The sequence below is a fragment of the Podarcis filfolensis genome (genome assembly GCF_964270895.1).
Source record: "Podarcis filfolensis genome assembly, chromosome: 1".
Taxonomy (NCBI): domain Eukaryota; kingdom Metazoa; phylum Chordata; class Lepidosauria; order Squamata; family Lacertidae; genus Podarcis; species Podarcis filfolensis.
In genome coordinates, this window is record NC_139604.1 from 70527920 (window position 1) to 70550224 (window position 22305).

Below are 22305 nucleotides of genomic sequence, written 5' to 3' on the forward strand. Positions count from 1 at the left end.
ATTCTAGTAACTTTCCCCAGGTCCCTCCAATGCCTCCTCACGGTTCTGCCAACCCGTGGACCATGGGAGTAACCAAGGGAAGGCAGTGGGGGGGGCAGCTGCCCTCTTCCCAACAAGAAAAACAAATACTTAACTAACTGAGGTTTTGATTTCCCATCATGAAGCCTGGCTACGCCCCGAGCAGAAACCGTTCAGAGACGCGAGGCGCGTCGAGGTCCCGAAGGCGCTTCTGGAACAGGCCGTGCAGCAGTCGCAGAAGCGAGGGAACCGGTTGCTCTTTAACTTCAACGAGGGACTTTGCTCTTTGACTTTAAGCTGGGCGGGAAAAGCTCCCGGAGGCGTTAGCGCGCCAGAGAGGAGGAGAGCGAGCGGGCTATAAACGTCTGAGAGAAGAGAGGCGTCAGGTCCCGTCGCCAAGCCGGTCGCGCTCTCTGTGGGAGACCTGCCGTTGTGGATCATGGAGTCCAGTGTGGTGAGGAAAGCGGCGTGGGGCGGGTGGAGTGGGGCGCCAAGGGGACCCTCTCCTCCCCCAGCCCAGCGAAGGCAGTCCGGGGACGCTAGTGCCCTTTGTACGCCCAGGTGCCTGAAAAGGCCATTCGCCTCAGCTGCCTTTGTTTACCTTCCTCCCAATGAATCGTTGCCACTGGCATTCGGGATATGGATTCTTGCCGAGTTTAGGGCTGCTGCGCGGTAAACTCTTGCCGAGTTTAGGGCTGCTGAGTGAAGGCGAATAACTGAAAATAAACTGCTTCAGACGAGTTGCTTCCTCAACAACTTTACCTTCCTCAAACGAGATGTGGTCCCCCCCCCCCGCGTTGTTCTCATCATTTTCTTATTTCTTTGAGAGTCTAATTAGGGTTGCCAACTGGCAGGGAGCAGGGGATGGCCAGACCTGCTCATGTGCCTTTTAGCTGCCTATTGGTGTGCAGAAATGCGCAGCTGAAGCCTTTTTGCAATCCTGCAGAGAAGCATGAAGGGCAGCAAGTCCCATGCCTGTGTGAAGGCACTGTATGGAGGGGCTGACTGAAAAGCTGGCAACCTCATCCATGCAAGTTGGTGGTTCCCATTTAGCTAAGTACCCCCTGTTTCTCAAAAACAAACAAAACCAAAACCACAAGCTATGGACTTTCTCACTTTAGAGAATTTTGAAACGTCTACAGTAGGTTTTGTCCTGTGCCATGCACCCTCTGGGTGGCCTGTACAGGCTCCTTGGGATTTGCAGACCACTGGGAAGCACTGATGTAAGTGACTGTGTGTATAAAAGTGAGAGCTGATGGCAGTGACAGATCTTAGGGTCCCAAATTTCAGCAGTGCCCTGTGTGATGCCAAAATTGAGCACTATCTTGCCCCATTCTAAATCATAGTTGCGGTACTATCCCCGCCCGAGGCTCTGCGTCCATTGCGGCTGATCCCTAAATCCATCTCTGATGATGATTGCCAAGTGCACAAGTGTCTTGACATGAAATGAGAGAGGTGGTTTTTGGATTAGACTCATTCATGTAGGACCGGTTCTGTGCACTTTGTTACTTTATCCTGAGCCTTGCACACAACATGCAGATAAACCAATCTTTCCTGCCTGTCCTTGAGAAATTCAAGGCTTAAAGTCTTGCTTTACCATTTGACTCACAGTATTGCTTTGAGCAAGCGTCTGTTTCTCAGGGATATCTACTGCATGGAATTGGAAGGGGCTGTGACGTCATTACGGTGAAGCACATTGTTCAGGGCTGAAAACTACTATGGAAATGTGATGCTAAACTGGCACAACTGTGTAGCAAAGCCTTACACCTGCAGCACATTTAGTGTTTTGTGGGGCGGTTAGCCTGCATGATGCCTGAGTCCCTTATTCCTGGGATCCTGGTTCCATCAAGGGTTAAAATCTAATAGAGGATTCAAGTGCTGAAGTAAGCGTCTTGGTGAGTTAATGGCCCTAAGTAGGGTCACTGGTATAACAAAGGAGATTGCTTTGTGCCAGATGTCAGATAGGTGGGCCCCCTTCCCTCACCTGGCTGGTTATTGGAAGGACAATGGCCAGTGTGTGTGTGAACTGGCAGGCAGAAGCAAGAGAGTGAGAGCCATGCTTGATTTCTGTTTGGTTCCAAGATTGTGACTATGGGAGAAGCAAGACTTTATGGGGTGATAATGCTGTGAGCTCTTCCATCTTAGGCACAGGTTGTATATATGTGTAAATAAACCATATATCCTAAAGGCACCACAGTCTCTGCTATCCCTCATTCTGAGGAAACCGAGCCCTGGGTAAGTGCCTGGAACCCCTGGCATCTTGCACCGCTCAGAGATTGGGGTGGCATGCAACAGTACTTACTTGCTGTGTGTGTGGTTTTTTTCCTCCTCCAGGATCTCTCTTTCCTGATCGTTGGGATGGTGGTTGCAATATCTGTTGCCTTGTTGCTTTTTAAACCAATGGCCTCTCGGAAGAAGAAAGGTCCAATTACTTTGCAAGATCCAAATATCAAGTATGCATTGTGTTTGAGAGAGAGAGAGGTAAATTATCTGCTCTTACATGGTTTGAATGCACTAAGGGGTCTTATACTGAATTAAGCCATTGGTCCATCCACAATAGTATTGTCTATTGTGGCTGGCAGTAGCTCTCCAGGATGAGTTCCTTTTAATTGGAGATGCCAGGGACTAAACCAGGGGCTTCATACATGCAAAAGTTGTGCTCTTTATTATTAGAATCATAGAATTGTAGAGTTGTAATGGATAACAAAGGTCATCAGGATGCAATGCAGGAATCTTTTGCCCAGTGTGGGGCTCGAACCCTTGACTCTGAGATTAAGAATCTTTTGCTATTATTGTTAGATTTATTTATACCTTGTGTTTCTCTGACAGAAATCAATGCAGCTTGCAGATAAAAAACAAGAATAACTAAAAACATAGAAAAACCAATCATTAAAATACAATTAAACATTGATAGAATTAAAATTGTATACGTATATAAAATCTGTTTTAAAAATATAATTACCCTAAAAGCAACATGGGACCAGCCCTCTAATTAAAAGAAGTCAATTCCTAAAAGCCTGTTGGAGCAGGAAAGTATTCAGCTGCCAGAAGAACAGCAAGTAAGGAGCTACTCCAGCTTCTCTAGGGAGGGAGTTCCAGAGTCTGGGAACAGCTACCTGGGCAGTCTTTCTCAATCTGTGGGTCCCCAGATGTTGTTGAACTACAACTCCCATCACCCCTAGCTAGCAAGGCCAGAACTCAGGGATGATGGGAGTTGTAGTCCAACATCTGGGGACCCACAGGTTGAGAACCACTGATACCGAGAAAGCCCTCTCCTGCGTCCCCACCAAGCTTGCCTGTGAGGGTGGTGGGACTGAGAGAAAAGCCTCCGCTGAAGATCTCAAAACCCAGGCAGGTTTGGATGAGGGAGTAAGGACCTAAGCTGTGTATTCAGTCACTGAACTAGAACCCCTCCTAGGTGTTTGCATTTCATAGCAAGAAACGAACTTTAACATATTTTCCCTGTGTTACGGCTGTGTCTCTGTGCCAAATCACTGCACAATGCACAAAATGCCTCTGAAATAAAAATAGCCAATCTTTACTAATTTCAAGGTGCTGAGCACAAAAATGACATTAACATTAGTTGATTGGCTCCTGTTTAGGAGATACAAAGTGTCAGTACGCCTTTGAGCCGATGCCAACGACTGGGCTCAACAACTGGATCTGCCACGACTGGGCTAGGCAAATGGAGAGCACTTCCAAAGACCTTCCACTCCTAGAAATCAGGTCTAAGTGCACTGCACCCACAACTGTGAGTTGTGAGCACCAAACTCAGCAGAGTATGAACAACACAGAAAAAAGCTGTGAAGCATAACTTCTTTTATTTCTAATAGCTACTGCAAACTAAATTAAAGAGGTACTGGCTTGCATGAGTGTTACAGCTCTCACTCAGCCATCTAATCACTATAGAGATAACACACAGACTCTCACAGAGTCAGGCAGGAGCGGAAGAAGCAAAGAACAGTTTCCGCCCCCTCCTTTCTGAAAACATCAGGAGATTTTTCGCAATGGGAGGGGGTGAAAATATCCACACAAAGATGATCCTGTCTAAATGAACCAGTCCACATTGAGTACACAATTTCATTTGGCAACGCTGTATTTCAAAGTCCACACACTCTTACACAAGAAGAACTGAACAATCTTGTTCTGTGAACTGTAGAGCTGTGCAAGGCCAAAGCGGAGTTACTGGGATCAAGACTTCAAGCAATGGAATCTTCTGAAGGAAATTGTCTGAGTGACTTGGATTCATGCTAGTCATGAAGATGACCTTATGTTCTGCTATAATGTAAATGGCCTGATGAATGTCCTTGGAATCATTCAGTGTGGTGAGAAAAAAAGCTTGGGATGTGTTTTGTCTGGTGTCAGCTAGCTTTCACGGGAATGTCAGAGCAGAAAACTACAAGGAACTGGTTGAAGACGTGTCACTGTATCGCAAGCCTGGCTGCAATATGTCCTTAAAGATCCACTTTCTCCTTTCCCACTTGAATTTCTTTCCCGACAACTGTGGTATGGATAGTGATGAGTTTTCATCAGGAAATTGCAACGATGGAGAAACGATTCCAGGGGAAGTGGTCTGCTGCCATGTTTGCTGACTTCTGCTGGACGCTGCCCAGAGACGCTCCTGAACAGCTATGCAAGCGGCAGGCTAAGTGGCATTGGATGGATCGGCTTAACCGATGCATGTTGCACGTGCACATTCTTCAATTGCCGTATTTTTCGCTCTGTAAGACACACGCAACCATAAGACGCACCTAGTTTTTAGAGGAGGAAAACAAGAAACAAGAAAGCAATGCAAAGCCTCCTGAGTGAAGAGGGAGGAGCACTCCCGCTGCGCTCAAGAGGCTTTGCGTGGCTATCCCTGAAGCCAGGAGAGCAAGAGGGATTGGTGCGCACCAATCCCTCTTGCTCTCCTGGCTTCAGCGATAGCTGCGCGGCCTGCATTCGCTCCATAAGACGCCCACACATTTCCCCTTACTTTTTAGGAAGGGAAAAGTGTGTCTTATAGAGTGAAAAATACGGTATATAGTAAACCTTTGCACATCTCTATGAAACAGTAGTCATTTTTTGTGTTTTCATTGTTGCATTTGTGTTCAGCCCCTCAAGATCTATAAGAAATGGCTACTTTTATTTCAGAGACATGACTTATGTCAGAATTTGTTGTGCAATGTAATGAACCAAGTAACTTTCTTCAAGTGAAAGAAGAATGCCACATCCCTAAACAGCCATTGCATGGACAGAGTGGGGAAGCAATCACTGTGGCTGGACCAACAGGGTCAGATGGATTTGCCTAAATGCTTTTGTGTCCTGCTCATAAGTGTCCCAGAAATATCTGATTGAGCCCTGTAGGAAGCAAAACACACCAGATTGATCTAGCCTGGCCCCTCTTTTGTTCTTAAGCCAATCTTAAGTCAGTTCAAGATGATTGGCTGAAGTAAAACAGGGCAGAAGCTAAGGTGAAGTGGAAGGTATTGTTTGCCAAGGGTATAATTTTACCTGTAAGCTTTTTAAGGAGCTTGGCTGGGAAGCAAGACTGAAAAAAAATAAGTGAAGAGATGAAAGCACACAAAACAGTTCTGATTACATGCAAAATGTGGGTGCTTCCACACTAGATGACCATAGAATGATAGAATTGTAGAATTGGAAGGTACACCAAGGGTCATCTAGTCCAACCCCCTCCAATTCAGGAATAAAGAATCAAGTTCTTACAGATGTGGAATGGGCATTATGTGGCACCTGTAGTAGTGCCTATTCTGCTAATCAAAGCAAATCCATGAAGAGTATTATGTGACTTTAAAAATTTGAAGTTTTGGAATGTTTTGTTACATAGCATAACCCTACAATACCCACCTTTTTGTGTTTTTACAGGAGATCAGTCACGATACCAGGAGATTTCGGTTTGAACTTCCGTCATCAAAACATATATTGGGCTTGCCTGTAGGTAAGCATGGCTGCATATTATGATTTCTAACACAGAGCCTTTTGGGTGAGAGCACCCCATCTCTGGAAAATCACTCTGGAAACTCTTCAGAACTGATTCAACTCCAATGTCAGTGGAGGCGAATTAAGATTGTACAGACTTTTCTTGGCATAACAGCCTAAAAATAATGATGTTTTCAAGCATAATGTGAGATTGTGTTGGTTTCCAATTCCTCATCTTCCTGAAATTGATTTCCATGTGTTTTCAAGCTTATGTTCACAACTATGAAGATTCTTTCTTTCTTTCTTTCTTTCTTTCTTTCTTTCTCTCTCTCTCTCTCTCTCTCTCTCTCTCTCTCTCTCTCTCTTTCTCTCTCTCTCTCTTTTAAAAATGTAAATTTTGAGCAGTCCAACAGTTTAGCTAGTTTGTTAATGCTATTATGAACTTTGGAATGAAAAGTTAACAGTTTCTCCCACCTAGGCCAACACGTATATCTCTCTGCCAAAGTGGACGGTAACCTTGTGATCCGGGCCTACACTCCAGTTTCTAGTGATGATGTGAAAGGCTATGTTGATTTAATCATAAAGGTATATTTAAATTTATTTAATGCTGGTAGCTTGATCCGCTTGGATTTTGGTTCTATTTCTCATAAACATGGGTCTAAATTACAATTTGCAGCCAGAAATTAGATCATTTTTAAATGTATGTCTGAAGAAGCACACTAGGTTATTATTATCATATTTTAAAAGTGTATGGGCTCATTCTGGAATCAGAGAATGGTGTGGACATGATGGGAAATACGCTTTGCCTCAGCTTCCTTTATTATACATGTTAACAGAGACTTGTCTGTCTGGGCACTGAAAATAAAACACAACTCACATTTGTGTGTGTGTGTGTGTGTGTGTGTACAATGATCTTAAAGTGCTCTCATGGGTGTTTTGAAGATTGGTTCTATTGTGGGTACTGAATATGTCTGCAGGTTCTGCTGGATTTAGTGGGTTATAGGGGTGGGGGGATGTAATGATGTATATCCTGAATACCAGCCACTGAACTTTGTACTGATCTCCCCCCCCCCCCCCGATCAAATGTATAGTTGCTGTTAAATGTGCTGCTTTATGCAGGAAATAAGCTTAATGTTTTTACTTGGGGAAGGAAGAAGCTTTCAAAATCCTGGTTGCATCTTGACAGTAGGAAGATGAAGTACAGAAACAGCTGGTTCTTTCTTCAGTGATACATTGGAATAAATGTAACTGAAGCAACTTTATTATTATTTTTTCTTGAGTACTGGAAGTATTAAAGGACCAGTGTGTGTGCAAGTGACTTCCCCCCCCTGTGGCTGGATCATTCATTGCTGCAGTAACTGCAGTAGGATGGAAAAACTTGAGTTGGCTAAATTAATGATTTCTTTTCAAGCCATCCTTGTATGTCACTCTGTTGTGGGGTTTTGTCTTCTCTTGTGTAACATTAATGTCTTCTCTTGTGCAACATTTAATCTAACCCAGGATTCTTGCAAGGCTTGAAAACAATCATTGCACACAGGGAGGGAAGTATTAATACAGGCACCTCCATCATTTATCCACTTGCTCCTCTGCCTGATGCACACAAATGTGGCAGGTGAAAGTTATCCAGGCATGGAATAAAGAGGTTGAAAAAACTTAAATCTGATAAATATGTCAATTTCAGGCTTTTGTATAAAACAGAAGGGCAGGGCCAGTGCTATGCCAGCCATACTAAAGACAGGATGTGTCTGCTTTGATATAAAGATTAGTGACTTGTGAGCATATTGTGTGATGCTCTGTAACACTTTGTAATGAAAAAGGTGAATCTTTTGCTGTTCTGGGGGAAGGATGTCATAGAAAGGGTGGGGAACCTGTGGTTGTCCAGATGTTGCATAATAATAATAACAATAATATTTTATTTATATCCCACCCTCCCCAGCCGAAGCCGGGCTCAGAGCGGCTAACAACAATAAAAGTAACACAGCATTCTAAAAGCAATTCATTGATTTCATAACTCTCATCATTCCTGACCATTGGCCATGATGGGACTTGGAGTCCAGCAACATCTGAACGACTACAGGTGTCCCCCCCCTTGCCTACTTCCAGGATGACTCCTTACCAAAAGCTTATCCAGAGACCAAATAAGGCTTAGTACTTTAGACTTGAGTTCTTAAAGTTTATCTGGTAGGGTAAATAGAAGTGCAGTGGTTTTTTTGTTACAAACTCTGGGATTTTCTGGGTTCTATTTCATGTTTTGTGTGATAACAGACAATTGTGACACTTCGTTTTAGCTCAAAGGGCAGAGTGAAAAATGTTGTTATTTACTCCTTTCCATTGCATCTCACTGTTGCCTTAAAGTAAAATGGCTAAATTCTTTCTACCACTGTTGTGTGCTCCCCCACTTCCTCTTCAAACAGGTTTACTACAAAAACATTCACCCCAAGTTTCCGGAAGGTGGGAAGATGTCCCAGCATTTAGACAACATGAAGATTGGTGATACCATTGACTTCAGAGGACCTAATGGACTTCTGGTATACAAGGGGTCAGGTACAATAAGGTCACAGAATCCAGATGCTTAAAATAGCTGCTAGATGATGTGATGAAGAAGATATTTGGGGCAGTCTTTCACCTGTTGTCCGAACACTGTAACATTAGTATGCCAAAGAGGGTAATCAACAGGAATTTGTGACAACTGAACAGTGATGGTGCTCTTGAGAGACAGATGGGCAGAAGTCACTGAGAGATAAGAGTTACAGCATCTCAGCTGAAGCAGGGGGGCTTCAAGATGATGTGTATCTTTAAATCGTTTAAGCTATCATGTGCTGCAGTAGAATTGGAGCAGTCATTTCATCAGACTCTGTTGAAGGGAGAGAGAGTGGACTGCAGGGCCTCTCCATCAGTTCTGCTGAGATATCACAAATATTTGGATCCTCCACTTATGGAAATCTTTCAATTCCAGGCTGTCATTACAAGAACTCTACAACTGAAAAACAGTGCCCCGAGTTTGCCTTTTTCTTTCTTCCTCCCAATCTTTTTTTCTCTCTCTTGTGTCACTCACCTCAGGCTTATAAACTAAAAGACATGGCACAAAAAAAAAAGATTGGTAGGGAGAAAGAAAGATGCAAACTCAAAATTTAAAAAAGTTCACACTGCCCAGAGCAACTTCTAAACATATCACTTATATTTGTAAGCTGCTCTGGGCACCTCTTTCTCTTTTTTTAACTGAAGAGTAGGGTAAAAATGCTTTTAATAATAATGCATTTTAATTTTTTTGCTAAGATAATTGCTAACTCCAGTCCTTTTTAAAATACATGTGCATCAATACCTTCTCTTATAGTGCAGTCCTATGCATGTTTAGTTGAAAGTAAGTCCCACTGTGTGCAGTGGGACGTACTCTCAAGTAACTATGCACAGAATTACAACCTTAATTACATAGTTTTCTATTCCATGTTAGCTGCTGTAAATGAAGCAACGTACTCCAACCTATAAATCCTGGCTTCTACTGGCTAGACTATATTGCCTCACTGTTAATATGATGAGTGACCGGCTGTGTAGCTCAATCCTGTGTTTACTTGGAGGTAAAGCCTACTGTTTCAGTAGGTTTACATAGGATTGCAGATTTAAAGAGCAGTGTTGCATGGCACAGTGATTAAATGCTGCTGAAATGGTCATAGGTTCACTCTTTGGTTTGCCTTGACAGCTGTAATCTCATTTTCACACAGGTAAATTTTCTATCAAGCCAGATAAGAAGTCTGAAGCAAGGATAAAGTTTGCAAAACACGTTGGAATGATAGCTGGAGGAACAGGTATGATATTATGCCTTGGTGAGGGGACAGATAGTGCTGAGCACATGGCAAGAACTAAAGTTACTGCATATATTTTATGTGATCATTAAACTTGGGTGGGGCTAGCTTGAGGCTTTCCCATATTCATTGTGGGCACTTCCGAAGTCCTTCATGCCAGAGGACTCATTGTGTGGAGGAGGCTGCTTGGCAAGCCATTTTACTATTTGTTGACCCCTGGTTTTAACTCAGTAGATGGCATTATGTGATAACTAAAGCCTCTGTCACCCTTTGGCCTGTTATAACTTATCAACAGTATAGAAGTGTTGCATTTATACAAAATACATTTACTTGGGCCTGATTTAAGATTCCTGCTGCTTCTTTCAGCAGTGAATGATATGGCAGTGGTCTGCCCTTTATTCAGCTCAATATTCAGTTGCATCGGCCACTGTTCCCTTTCACCTGCTGGAGAAGTCTCCTTTTGCCCCATGGCAGAAGGGTGGAAGGTAGCATTGCAGGAAGAGCTGGGTGGGAGAAGCTGTGGCTGCATTCTTGTGGGGCAATTGTGGGGTCACTAAGAGGCAGGAGTGCTTTCTGTGTTGCACCCTAGTAACGCTCTGGCCAACATCAATTTGAGAACTGAGTGATCTATAACTGTCTGGTTCAGTGAAAACATGGCCTGAGCACAAGAGCTTGGGGTCATGCAGTAATTCTGAAATAGTTACCATCTTGGAGCAGGTAGTATTGATCCCACCGGGTGGCTGGGGAAACCCAGCCAGATGGGCGGGGTAGAAATAACTAAATAAATAGTAGTAGTAGTAGTAGTAGTAATTGTTATGTACTGAGGTTCTCACCCTGGGCCAGCAGGGGGATACTGTAGATAGTTATGCAAATAAGGGATTGAAAGTGACGTTCAGTGATTGGATAGTTTTAGAAAGTTGTTACAGTAACGTTGTAGTGGAGCTCTATATAAGCAGGCTGACTAAACCCTTCAGTTCAGTTCTGTCCTGGCCTGGCCTGTGAATAAACAAGAGCTGTTTGAAGAATTGCTGTGTTGTCTGATATGTTCACCCACAACTTAACGATGATGATGATGATGATGATGTCATCCTTAGGAATGTACTTACCAATCTAAGAGATTTAGTCTGGAGTGTGAATTCAGCTACACCGAATATAGTAAATGCAGGCTAATCATCAAGCACTACTGCTAAGCAGTCCATTTCCCCTTGCCCTATTTTACAGCTAGTCAAACAAAATCTGGGATGGACTAATCTAAAATCTTACAAAAATCCAATTAGGATAAGGCAGCATTAAGTGTCTCTGCTTGTGGGAATAGAAAATAAACATCTAATTGTTGCATTTGGCTTTGATTTTTATAGGAATTACTCCAATGCTTCAACTAATTCGTCACATTACAAAGGACCCCAAAGATAACACCAAGTGTTACCTTCTTTTTGCTAACCAGGTAAGTAGACTTCTCTAGTTTATTGATTTTTCTCTGTGGTTCTCACAAAGGATTTCAAGCAGTGGAAACTGAAACAGGGTTTTAACAAGCAACAGTTTGAGTGTTAGAAGGCGGCAAGAGAAGGCAGCTTGTATGCATTTTCCCATCCAGGATAAACCAGAAAGTTTGGCCAGAAAGTGAATGTTAATCACACTTACTCAGAAGTAAGGTCAGTTTGCTCTGCTTCACTGGAATTCTGTTCTAAGCAAAGGGTATCATAGCCTCAATGCTAAACTTTTGAGGAGCTGATTGATTTTACCTAATAAGGTAAAAATAAGAGGGGGCAGTGAAGTTAGAAACAATGGTGCATAAAGGTGATTAAGAGAGGTGTGTGTATGAATGAATCTCCCAATTATTGTACTTTGTGGATGTTTCACTGACCTTCTACCGATAGACAGAAGAAGATATATTATTGAGACCAGAGCTTGAAGATGTAGCAGCAAATCACTCGGATCAGTTTAAACTGTGGTACACTTTGGACAGACCACCTCAGGGTAAGCGACTCTGGCTTTGAGTATGGCATACTTTTAGTGTAGGGATAAGTTTGCCTTGCTATGATGTTAGATAAATTCTAGTGAGCATTTAAAGTTTGTAAACCAGGATTTTTCTGTCTTCGATCATTTTTCCTGGTTGTCGTTGATGATGCACCCCAGGAACCTTTGCAAAGCAAAATGCTATTTCACTAGTAAGACAAAAACATCAGGTGTTAAGACTTTTCTTTGGGGGTAACCACAGGAATCAGGATGGTTAGGATTTTCTATTGAGGGAGGTGAGAGGGGAAGAAGGAACAGCAGCTCTAAGGAACAACCACCAACTTCTTTTTCTCTTGGTTTAAGACTAGGAGCCTGCCCCATGTCTGTTGCATTTTATAAATGCTGTCCATGCTGTTTGTAAGATTCAGTAAGAGCTTTACTAGGTTCTAGTTACATCTTTGGAATGTGCATCAAACTGTCATCTGGAGATCTGATGGTCACCTATCAGGAGTGGCTAATGTGCTGCTGAGCTCCAGTTTCCCATCAGCCTCCACCCAGCATGGTGGGGAAGTCCAGAACTATCTGGTGGACCACTGGTTTCCTGCCATGCATGATGGTCTCACTCATTCAAGTCAGGGGCTGTCGCTTTATGGAACTGAATCTGGAAGCTCTTTTAGATGAGAGAGCTAAATGTGTTTGGATCATGATAGAATCTTCTCTGGATATCACATAGTAGACATATCTGATGTATTCTTAAGGTGATATAATAGACAAGTAATTAATATGAAAGACTAGCCCTGAAGCTTTCTAACTATGTCCACCATTTTTTCATTTCAGGCTGGAAGTATAGTGCTGGTTTTATTACGGATAGCATGATAAAAGAACATATGCCTCTCCCTGCCAGTGAGACTCTGATTCTGATGTGTGGACCCCCACCTATGATTCAGTTTGCTTGTCTGCCTAATCTTGAAAAGCTAGGGTATGCCAAAGAAAACACTTTTGCTTATTAAACCGAAGTTGTACCATCCCTTTTATAGTACGTTGTTGGTACATACAAATTTTGTGTTAAAGCAGGTAGTAGAATTGATGACTGATGGGAGTGGTATTTCCCGGACATAGCTGGGATTCGGCCATTGGAAATCCCCAAAATGTCTGGGATAATCTGGATGTATGCAACCGGTGTTTATATCAACACTGCACTCTGTTTGTATGCTTCTCATACCAACAGTGCTAGGTTATGCCTTCCTCTGCATTGAGATGCTGTTTAAACAGTTGCAACTATGTAATTACAACAGCTTTTGTCCAAAAGTAGTTCTACAACCAGTAGAAAAATGCTGCATTTAAAAAGGCTATCAGGGGAAGCTAGCAGTTTTCCATTTAATAAACATCAAATTGTTTTGTAAAATTTGTGATGCAGTAATATAATTTACTTCACAATGACCATTCAAGTATGTTCATTATTCTGTCATTGTCTCTATCCCCTGGCCATCAGTTTTCACATGCCATCAGCTTTAGTGAACCCCATCTCAGAAAACCAGGGGGAACATCAGTGCTTCCTGTATGAACCATGCAGGAGTAGGCAGAAAGTGAAATCTACTGTTGAGACCATCCTATCTGTTGGGGCCATGCTGCCATTGGAGCATGAAAGCCAAAGCCCATTTTATAGGTCGGACAGCATGAAGAGCTTCACTGTTGGGCAGGTGCTCTTCCAAAGGAGGGAGGGTGGTGGATGTAAAATGGGGATGGGGGCAGGCAAACAGTCTCAGCAGGATTCAATTTCAGAACCATGTATGCAGCATTTGGGCAGTAAACCTCCTCTTTCAGCTTCCCTTAAGCTATATAGCCAAAATACCATGCCTGGTACTTGGACTAAGACACAAATATGGGCTGTTTCCTGCATAAACTGCATTGGAAGACACTGCAGGGAGTGTCTTCCAGTGTCTTAACCACTCAGCTGTTATGTCATTGCCTAATCATACTGTAACAATATTCTAAACATTGCCACAATGAGCTATTCTAGATAATATTGATGGCAAGCTAGGAAATGTATACATATACATTTGAACCATATTGCTCATGCAAGTCTTGGCGTAGCTTATTCATATTCAAAACATTACACCACCAATTCTTAATAGCCTTGAAGTATATTCATTGACTGTTGCTCATGAAACTCTTTCTGCAACTTTGGAACTCTCTGAGCCAAACATTCATACCTGTGTGTCAAATAGGAAAACCTTTCTGGGAACATTTGTTAACCAATTTTATTTTCTTACACTTATTGCCAACCTTTTTTCCTTTACGGAATTCAAGGTGACATACATGTCGTTGAGAGTCACCCACCCAAAGCACTGACCAGACTCAGCCTTCTTTGCTTCAGGTAGGTGGCATCATCCAGACCACAAACCCTAGTACAGGCTCTATGCATGCATATGCTTCAACAGTCACCTTTGTAAAAATGACATACAACATACTTTTTCATGCTTTTGAAGTTAAGAGCGTGCACTAGCTCAATAACTGTAAGAAATGACACAGATATAAATACGTTCAAAAGCTCTCCAGGGCTGAAAAGCCATTAAGTAGTTTATGCTTCAAGTATTCATCTTGTACAAGCATTCAAGGACCTGTTACTTAATAGTAAAGTCCAAACGGCCACCCACCCCAGCTTTCACAGTTTGATTCAATGGATGTCTGCTGGCTGCATGTTGACCTCTCTCCTGCAAAACGAAAACATCCAGAGTGGTGCTATTATTATTAGGATGGCAACAGAAGTTACATTTGGAATGTGTGTTTTTTGCGACCAAAACTTTGTCACCAGCAGGTGGTACCCTTGCCTAATGATGTGTAGATGTCCACAATGCTACACTAGAGCAGGCTTGAAGGTCTTTAGGGCAGATCTGCATGAGCAAAGATTTAGGAACAAAACAAGCAGATACAAAATGCTCATGGAACTGCTATTTGCTATAAAGCCAGTTTTTGAACAGGACAGAACAGTGTTCTGATTTTCATAAAGGAAACAAGAAGCAGCTGTGTGCAGTACAACAGTCCTAATAACAATCACATGAATGCTGCAGTGAAGAAAGTAGGTAATACAGATACTTTAAATTAAGGACAACTTTTTCCCCTAGTGTGGAAACTTCTGCCTCCAGAATATTTATGGAATGGGAAAACTTATCTTAATCCCCTGATCTGTGGCAGACTTACAACATTCCATCTGCAGAACTACTGAGACTTTGAAAGAAAAAAGCCTGGGTGTATGAAAGGGCTACTGCTTGCTTCGCAATTTAGGTTGAAAAGTTAAAGTAACCCCCTTCTTCCAATTAATTCCTTAAATTTATAGCAGGCATTATTAAGGAAGGCAGGCCTCACAATATTATCTAAGTTTCAAGCAGCTGGTGGTTTTACTGCTTTCTGGTAGTCCATTTGGTCCGTTCATGCTCTCTAAACATCATTTTCTGAGAAGTGTTTTGTTTTTAGCTATTATAGTAAAAAGCTCATTGAGCACAAATCCTTAGAAATTAATCCACTGTAAGCATACTGCAAGAGTGAAACTGCAGCATTTAAGAAATGCAGTATTAAGGTAAATGAATATTTTCATTGCATCTTGAGCAGAGATTTTTTTTTTAGCTCATCCAATATGAGAGATGCTGGTAAGGGAGAATGTCACAGAAAGAAATAATCATGCCAGTGGGGTACCACTTCACTACTTGGCCTTATGAAGTAAAGGACAATACATTTTCTCCTCATGTACAATGCAGAACACAAGTTGGGAGGGAGAGAGGAAAACTGAATACTGGACTGGAATAGTCTTTAAAGGGTGGGAGTGTTAGTGTCCAACAGGAGACACATTAGATACAGCTTTAGTGTAAGTGGTCAAGTAAATAATTAGCATGTTTATCATACCAGGGGATCGTTATACCAGACTGGAAGAAAAACATAGTGTTGGTTGTATTAACCATTCATAAGGGGTGATACCTTAGAAAACTAACATGAATCCAATAATATGCACCATGAGCAAGTACAAAATATAGAAAATGGATCACTGACTAGTAAATGGCTCACTGTGCTTTAAAATATATTTACATACTCTTAATTTTACTACTTCTAAAAATGTTGCATAGGTTCTTTGACTGCATGTATTAAGTACCTGGACCTTAGGGTTTTCATTGCTGTTGGGGTGGGATATGTGAAAAACAGCACTTAAAAAGGTTTCACACATTTCAGTGGCATATTTTTAAACAGAGCACCCAGCCTGGACCAGTCATATCCCCTAATACAACTGAGGTATTAAGAGCGGTGTTGGTCACATGGAATCTTCATCACCAGTCCTCAAACGTTGATGTTAAAAATCTATCATCATTCAGCAACTGATCTTGGCTTAACATAGTCTGGAAAAAAACAAACCATAGTAGACTTCATAAATCACAGATCTAAGTGATTAGATCCTCTACAGATTTAGCGGAGATTTACATAGGCATAAATTATGAACAGCTTATTCAAGATAATTATTATATATAACATCCAGTTTACTAACCTAATTGGAAACAGTAGAAGCTAGTTGCACACAAATAATTTGCTTAGCTATTTCATTTGCTTTCAGGCAAATTTAATCCCTGAAATTTATAGTGTGTGGAATTAAGGTCATGCATAGTATAAGCAACAAGACTTTGACTTTTGAGAATGTCAGGTGTATGGAGAAATAGATGTAACTGTTCAACAAATAAAGCAGTGGCTCATGTCCTTTACTGGCATTTGTACATAACTAATAGCCTTGGAAAGCTAGTTCAGCAAATGTCGCAATGCAGACGGGGATCAAAAGGCAATTGTGGAATGCATTAAGCACTCTTCCCTATGCAGATAATTCCTTTAGCATTTGACTTGTTTTGCAAAATGCATGTAATAACCTAAAGTTCTCTTCTCATACGACTGAAAATTTGCTTATTAGGAAAGATAAACTCATTTCACATGCAATCTACAAAGATATAAATATTTCCATTCCAGTCCTTAAAATGTAAATTTACTTAGGTCAAATTTGTGCTTTTAATTGAACTCCATAATATAGTCTTACTTATAGGGAGTTTTAACTATAAATGAATATAAATGAACATGAGTAATTAACATATCAATACACCTCATCTCAGTTTTGAATTAGCGCATACGATGAGGTTCTGAATGATAAATTAGTACTTACTGTGAGGTTGTTTATTCCTTGAGAAAGTTCCCCTATTTGCATTACTGTTCCTTCTGAATGTTCCATCTGTAAAACCATTCAGCTTGATGAAATTAAAACAGCTAATTCAAACACTACATGCTTTATATTTTCTGAACCATTGTGCATATACAAGAGGTGCTTTTATCTTCAGAAAAAAATAGGTTTAATTATATTACTATCTTCAGAGTCATTTTTCTGAATGTCATTCTTGTCCGACTTTAAATTTCATTTTTTAAAAAGCAACATTAGAATTTGAGTATTTGCACATTAGCCATACTCAGAGTAATTGACACCTTTCCATTGAATATAGTCTGTTAATAGGATAGCAGGGCCAAAAATATTACATTTGAGGCAATTCATTTTGCAATAACTTAAGTAAAAAAATAAATAAATCCTAGGGGTTTGCCTTATTCATAATTTGGGTGCCATTCTACATTTTCAGAACAAAAGCGGTTTTCCAGCAGTCAAGAGCATTTCAAGATGCATACATGCAGGTTCAACTATTCAGCATGCTGCTATCATAATTGAAAAAAAAAGGTTGTGCTTTGAATGTATTCAGTGATGTCAGTGATTTCACAAACCTGTCTATATACTTCATATTGAGATCCATCATTTTGGCACGTTCATTTTTAAAATTAGAATGATTCCCCCTCCACTACTGCCTGTACATTTAAGCTATTAGAAACTCAAATTACCAGCAAGTCTGTATTAGGCTTTGCAACTTTTCCTTGCCTTACACACGTACAGCCCTCTAATTCACAGTTACTCTCAGTTTACCGCAGATAGCCTCTTCACCTGCAAATTCAAGCTTGCCTGATCATTATAACAAAGAGCCCAAACCTAAAAAATGTGATTTGCAAAACCTGCATAGTGTGTGTGTGTGTGTGTGTGTGTGTGTGTGTATGTATGGGGGATGACGACTGGTGGAATCCAACCAAATTTGTTTCTTTAATCAACAATTCCATGTGTTTGATGCCACTCTCTTCACACCTGCCTTTGCAAATGCAGTGCTTCCATCCAAATGCAGGGGAGCGTTCATTTGCTCAACAGATCTCTTGTGCATGCAAGGAACCACTAATACTTTGAAAACCAATAATTTTTTTAAAAAGAAAGAAAATATTAAGGTACAGTACACGTATGTTACTCAGCAACACATCTGCAGAGCAAATGCCCACCAACAACACTGTACAATGCACAAAATACCTCTCAAAGGGGAATACCCAGTTTCAAAGTGCTGAACACGAAAATGACAATAACGTTAGTTGATTGGCTCCTGGTTAGGAGATGCAAAGATGATCATGTATAAATAACCCAGTCCGAAATAAGTACAGTATTTCAATGCTGTGTTTCAAACTCCTATCCTTAGCCTGAAGCTAAGGAGAAGTGGGAGGTATTGTTTGCTGGGTGTGTTATTTTAATTGTAAGCTTTTTAAGGAGCTTTGCTGGGAAGCAAAATTGGGGGGGGGGGGGAAACTGATAAGAGATGAAAGCACACAAAACAGTTATGATCACATGCACATCTCCTTCCTACCTGTTCTAAGGCTGCTTAGGGTTGTAGGACAAATGGATAATGATAAAATTGCTTGCATTAGATAAAACAAAATAATAAATTACATTTTAAATTATGGAACAATGAAATGTGTTAGATGCAATGAATCGTGCATATAAAAAATTAAAAATTAAAAAATTAACTTTCGACAATTAGTCTTTTCGATCTATTACCATTTTTTTGATTCTGTTTCTGACTTGGAAACCAGAATCCACGGAAGTTGCATCAGACTGTTGTACCTTGCAGAAAGCTCAAGCTCCAGCTGCTCCATTTTTCAGGTTCTGAAAAATTACTTTACACACACTTCTCAGTATTACCAATAGGGCGGCAATTTGGATAACCTCTTCAAAAACTCTTTTAAGTTTTAAGCATGATTCCGTCACAATAATCACAACGTGAGAAGTTGGGACATTTCCCCCCAAATGCATTACTTTTATTGTTTTGTTTGATAAAGTTGTTTGTTCATTCTTCTTTTTTTATAGATATATCGTTAGCTCCTTTAATAACATATCATGTACATTCAGTGTGGTGCAGACACTGCACAGATGAAATAAGCATGTCTTATTAAAAATATACAATCCAGTTGTACTATTCGGAATAAAATAGACACATCTTTACAACTGCTTACAATATAAAGCTAATATAAAAAGTTAAAAATATCTCTGGGTAGCGCTTACGGAATATATATATGTATAAACATATGGCCCTGGAGCAGCAGTGCATGCACAGCACCCTTGCTGGATTGGGGCTTTGGGCTGCCTGAACTTCAACTACGACTGTTGTGTAAAGCTTTTTGCATTCCTGAAAAAGGGCTCAAGAAGGTGAGTAGGATGACACAGTGGTTGCAAATGGAAAATAATTCAGATGGCATTTTAAGTATCAGATTCTTCAAGCCTCATCCCAATACATTCATTAAATCCATGCAGATGCATTATGCATTTTAGGTTAAATTGAAACAAAAGGTTATTTGTAAGCTTTGGAATGCATGAAGAGGATGGAAGGTGAGTGACATCAGTCCGCCTGGCCCACCTGATCCAGTTTGTCTAATTCTTTGTCAGGGAGAGCATTGTGCACTTTGTAGGAGCCGTAGTTTCTCTGAGTACCGTTGGTGGTACTTGGGCTGGTATCCATAGGGCAAATGTAATCCGTAGATTCATCAAATTTCTTTTTTCGCAAGTTTCCAAAATGTGAAAATCCAAGTTTCTTTGGCTAATGAGAATAAGAAGTGGGGGTGGGGGTGGGGAGGAAGAGTACAACATCAGAGAAACGTAGTACTATTAATCATAATCATCCTTCATCCAAAGACCACAGGACAGTATAGTACAGTCATACCTCGAAAGTGAAACGCCTTGTGACTTGAACGTTTTGGCTCCTGAATGCCGCGAACAGAGAGTGTTCCGGTTTGCAAATGTTCTCTGGAACCCAAATGTCCGACGCAGGTTCTGATTGGCTGCAGGAGCTTCCTGCAGCCAACTGGAAGCTGCACCTTGGTTTACAAATGTTTTGGAAGTCGAACAGACTTCTGGAACGGATTCCATTCGACTTCCGAGGTACGACTGTATTAGGAACTGTTGCTTCAATTAATTGAAGCTGTTTCAGGTCAAGGCAATACTTAATACAGAGCTGTGAACAATGCTCCGTCTGTGTGTTTGTTGGCCCAGATTTGTGCCATTAAACTAGGTACGGGGAACCTGTAGACCTCCAGAACTCTTTGAGCTCCAGCTCCCAACACCCTGACTGCTGGGCTGATAAGAACTGGGAGTCCATCACCATCTGGAGGGCCAAAGATTCTTCATACACTCCTCATTTCAGAGAAACACAGAATGCAGGACCCAGTCCAAGGCATTTTATCACCTGAGGCAGACCCCAAAGTGATGCCACCCTCCACACCAGGGAAGCCTGGGAAAGGGAGGGGAGAGAAAGATTGACATTGGGATCTGCTGCCCCAGTAAATCCTGCTGCCTGAGGCAGTCAACTCACTTTGCCTCATAGGTGGGCTGGTCTTGGATCAATGCATGCTAAGGGCTACTTCCCTGAACAACTGCTTCCCCATGATTTCTAAAAAAGCAAGCAAACTTCTGCATAATAAGGGAGTGTGCTGCTTTCAGCAAAATGTTTGTAAGAACAGATCCCACTAAATATGTATTATTACTATAGGTTTGCAATCTTAATTAAAAGATTCAGCAGATAAACAAAGTATTATTATTATTATTAAAATACACAACAGGTACTGATCTTGTACCCAACAACCGACAGGTCTTCACACATGCATCAATGTGTGAAAGCCAGGAGCTATGCGCTTCAGTCTCATGGTTGTATACGTACTACAGACTTAAAAGAATTGCCAGCTTCCTCACCAAGTTAGACTTAACAGGATTATTTGGGGTAAGCCATAACAGTTGCTAAAATAGGCTGTGGTGTACAGATATATAATCTGCCGCTGAGAAATTAAGAACACTCACAACAACTCAACTCTGCCAAAGACTAGCTTGCAAATTTGCGAAGTAGGAAATTGCGGGCAAGTTTTTGTGCTGCACCAAAGATTAGTGTCAGCACAAGGAAATTCTTCCCCACTTCCACACACAGTCTGTGCCATCACCAAATCTGCTCTGGAAGGTTAGGGGGAAACCCAGAACAGATTTTTTAAATATATATATATATATATTCATCATTTTTATGTTATAATGATTAAATACATGTATACACTGCAACAAGCAAACCATGAACAACCTAATAAAATGAAAGCAACTGACTGTGTCTTGGGCTAAAACTTTACCCAGGGCAGAGAATATTTTGTTGCACAAAGAAATATCCTTGCACTGATACAAAGTATTCTGTTTAACACTCCGTTTAATACAACCCTGTGGTTGTGGTTGTTATTGTTTTCCCATGTGGCCTACCCGGACTTTCGCAGTGGTAGTCAGAGGCGCATAAGCTGTAGATTCCAATATTTCTCTTTTTTCTTGCTGCGCCTCTGGTCCAATTAGCACGTTGAAATTAGTGGTTAAGTGGCGTCTTAGCAGCGTTTTTTGAGGTGGAATGTTGAGAAGCATTGCCAGAGCATCACCATTAAAACGAGGTTCAAGGATCTGTCGGGAAAAATAACACACATGCTGCATTTATACATGCCCCCTAAGCAATTGAGCATTCAGAAGGCTGCTTTGAATTATCTGAGTGCTTCAACCCTTCTTTGCAGCATTTAGAATGCTTCCTGGCATTGCAGAGAGAAAGCAGCAGCTCTTCATTTGTTTGCAACCATCAGCTGTATAAAATTAACAGAACATTCATTTGCGATTTTCAGAAGCACCAGTTTAAGACTCTGTATAGGGTGATTAAAGGCACAACCATGCACAGAGCCTGCAGTTCCTGATCTACAGGTTAGTATGCACAATACATTTCCACGTGGCCACAGTATGTTCATAATATTTGCCTAGATCCTGAGTTGCCTTTCTGTGAATGGAAGGAAACCTGATCATAATCATGGAAGGAGGTGGGGGGAGATATTGTTTACAGTTCTTTGCCCCATTCCCACACAGTTCTGGAAGGCCCCCAAACCTCCAGAGCACTCTGGGGATGGAGGGTGCACAGAGGGGGCTGCATTGGACACTGGAAATCATATTCTCCACGTCCACCAGAAGGAGCATCTCACAAGTAGAATTCTGCTCATACCATCCAGATAAAGATATTCTTTGGGAAAAAGCAAGGGCATTGGACCTCATGGATCTTATAATCTAAATGTAGCGAAACAATGCAGAAGAAAAGGAAGGGAAAGGCAGAGGAAGAAGAGATGAATACGTGTACACACACACTTAAGTAAGAATGGCTTAGCTCCTCCATTCTAATCTCTCCATATG

The 22305-nt window shown here is 41.3% G+C and overlaps 2 protein-coding genes across 25 annotated transcripts in view; one reads left to right on the forward strand and one right to left on the reverse strand.

Moving 5' to 3' along the window:
* Positions 1-256: 256 nt before the first annotated feature.
* On the forward strand, positions 257-13098 carry CYB5R2 (cytochrome b5 reductase 2). 2 transcript variants are annotated; one of them, XM_083600085.1, is made up of 9 exons: positions 257-472; positions 2353-2499; positions 5884-5956; positions 6416-6522; positions 8352-8481; positions 9657-9740; positions 11096-11181; positions 11615-11714; positions 12531-13098. In XM_083600085.1, the coding sequence occupies exons 1-9, from the start codon at positions 458-460 to the stop codon at positions 12701-12703; spliced, it is 915 nt and encodes a 304-aa protein (XP_083456211.1). In that variant the 5' UTR covers positions 257-457; the 3' UTR covers positions 12704-13098. The 2 variants fall into 2 exon arrangements, with proteins under 2 accessions (XP_083456211.1, XP_083456212.1); XM_083600086.1 differs by lacking the exon at positions 257-472 and adding an exon at positions 1890-1913.
* An 830-nt stretch (positions 13099-13928) lies between these two features.
* Positions 13929-22305, reverse strand: part of PPFIBP2 (PPFIA binding protein 2) — a 107317-nt gene continuing 98940 nt past the window's right edge. For 20 of the 23 annotated variants that reach the window (XM_083598023.1, XM_083598017.1, XM_083598028.1 and 17 more), the window contains 4 exons: positions 21352-21540; positions 19481-19660; positions 16882-16947; positions 13929-16078 (listed from right to left, as the gene is read on the reverse strand). In XM_083598023.1, coding sequence (XP_083454149.1) covers positions 16010-16078; positions 16882-16947; positions 19481-19660; positions 21352-21540 — 504 coding nt within the window. In that variant the 3' untranslated portion in view covers positions 13929-16009. Of the gene's footprint in view, positions 16079-16881; positions 16948-18858; positions 19661-21351; positions 21541-22305 lie in introns of those variants that run through there. The other 3 variants (XM_083598008.1, XM_083598007.1, XM_083598012.1) reach the window with 1 other exon arrangement.

Bases quoted from the DNA above. Each gene is read 5' to 3' on its own strand.
- CYB5R2 (XM_083600085.1), top strand. The intron at 5,957-6,415 runs GTAAGCATGGCT...TCTCCCACCTAG, and splicing joins TATATTGGGCTTGCCTGTAG to GCCAACACGTATATCTCTCT. The intron at 6,523-8,351 runs GTATATTTAAAT...CTCTTCAAACAG, and splicing joins ATGTTGATTTAATCATAAAG to GTTTACTACAAAAACATTCA.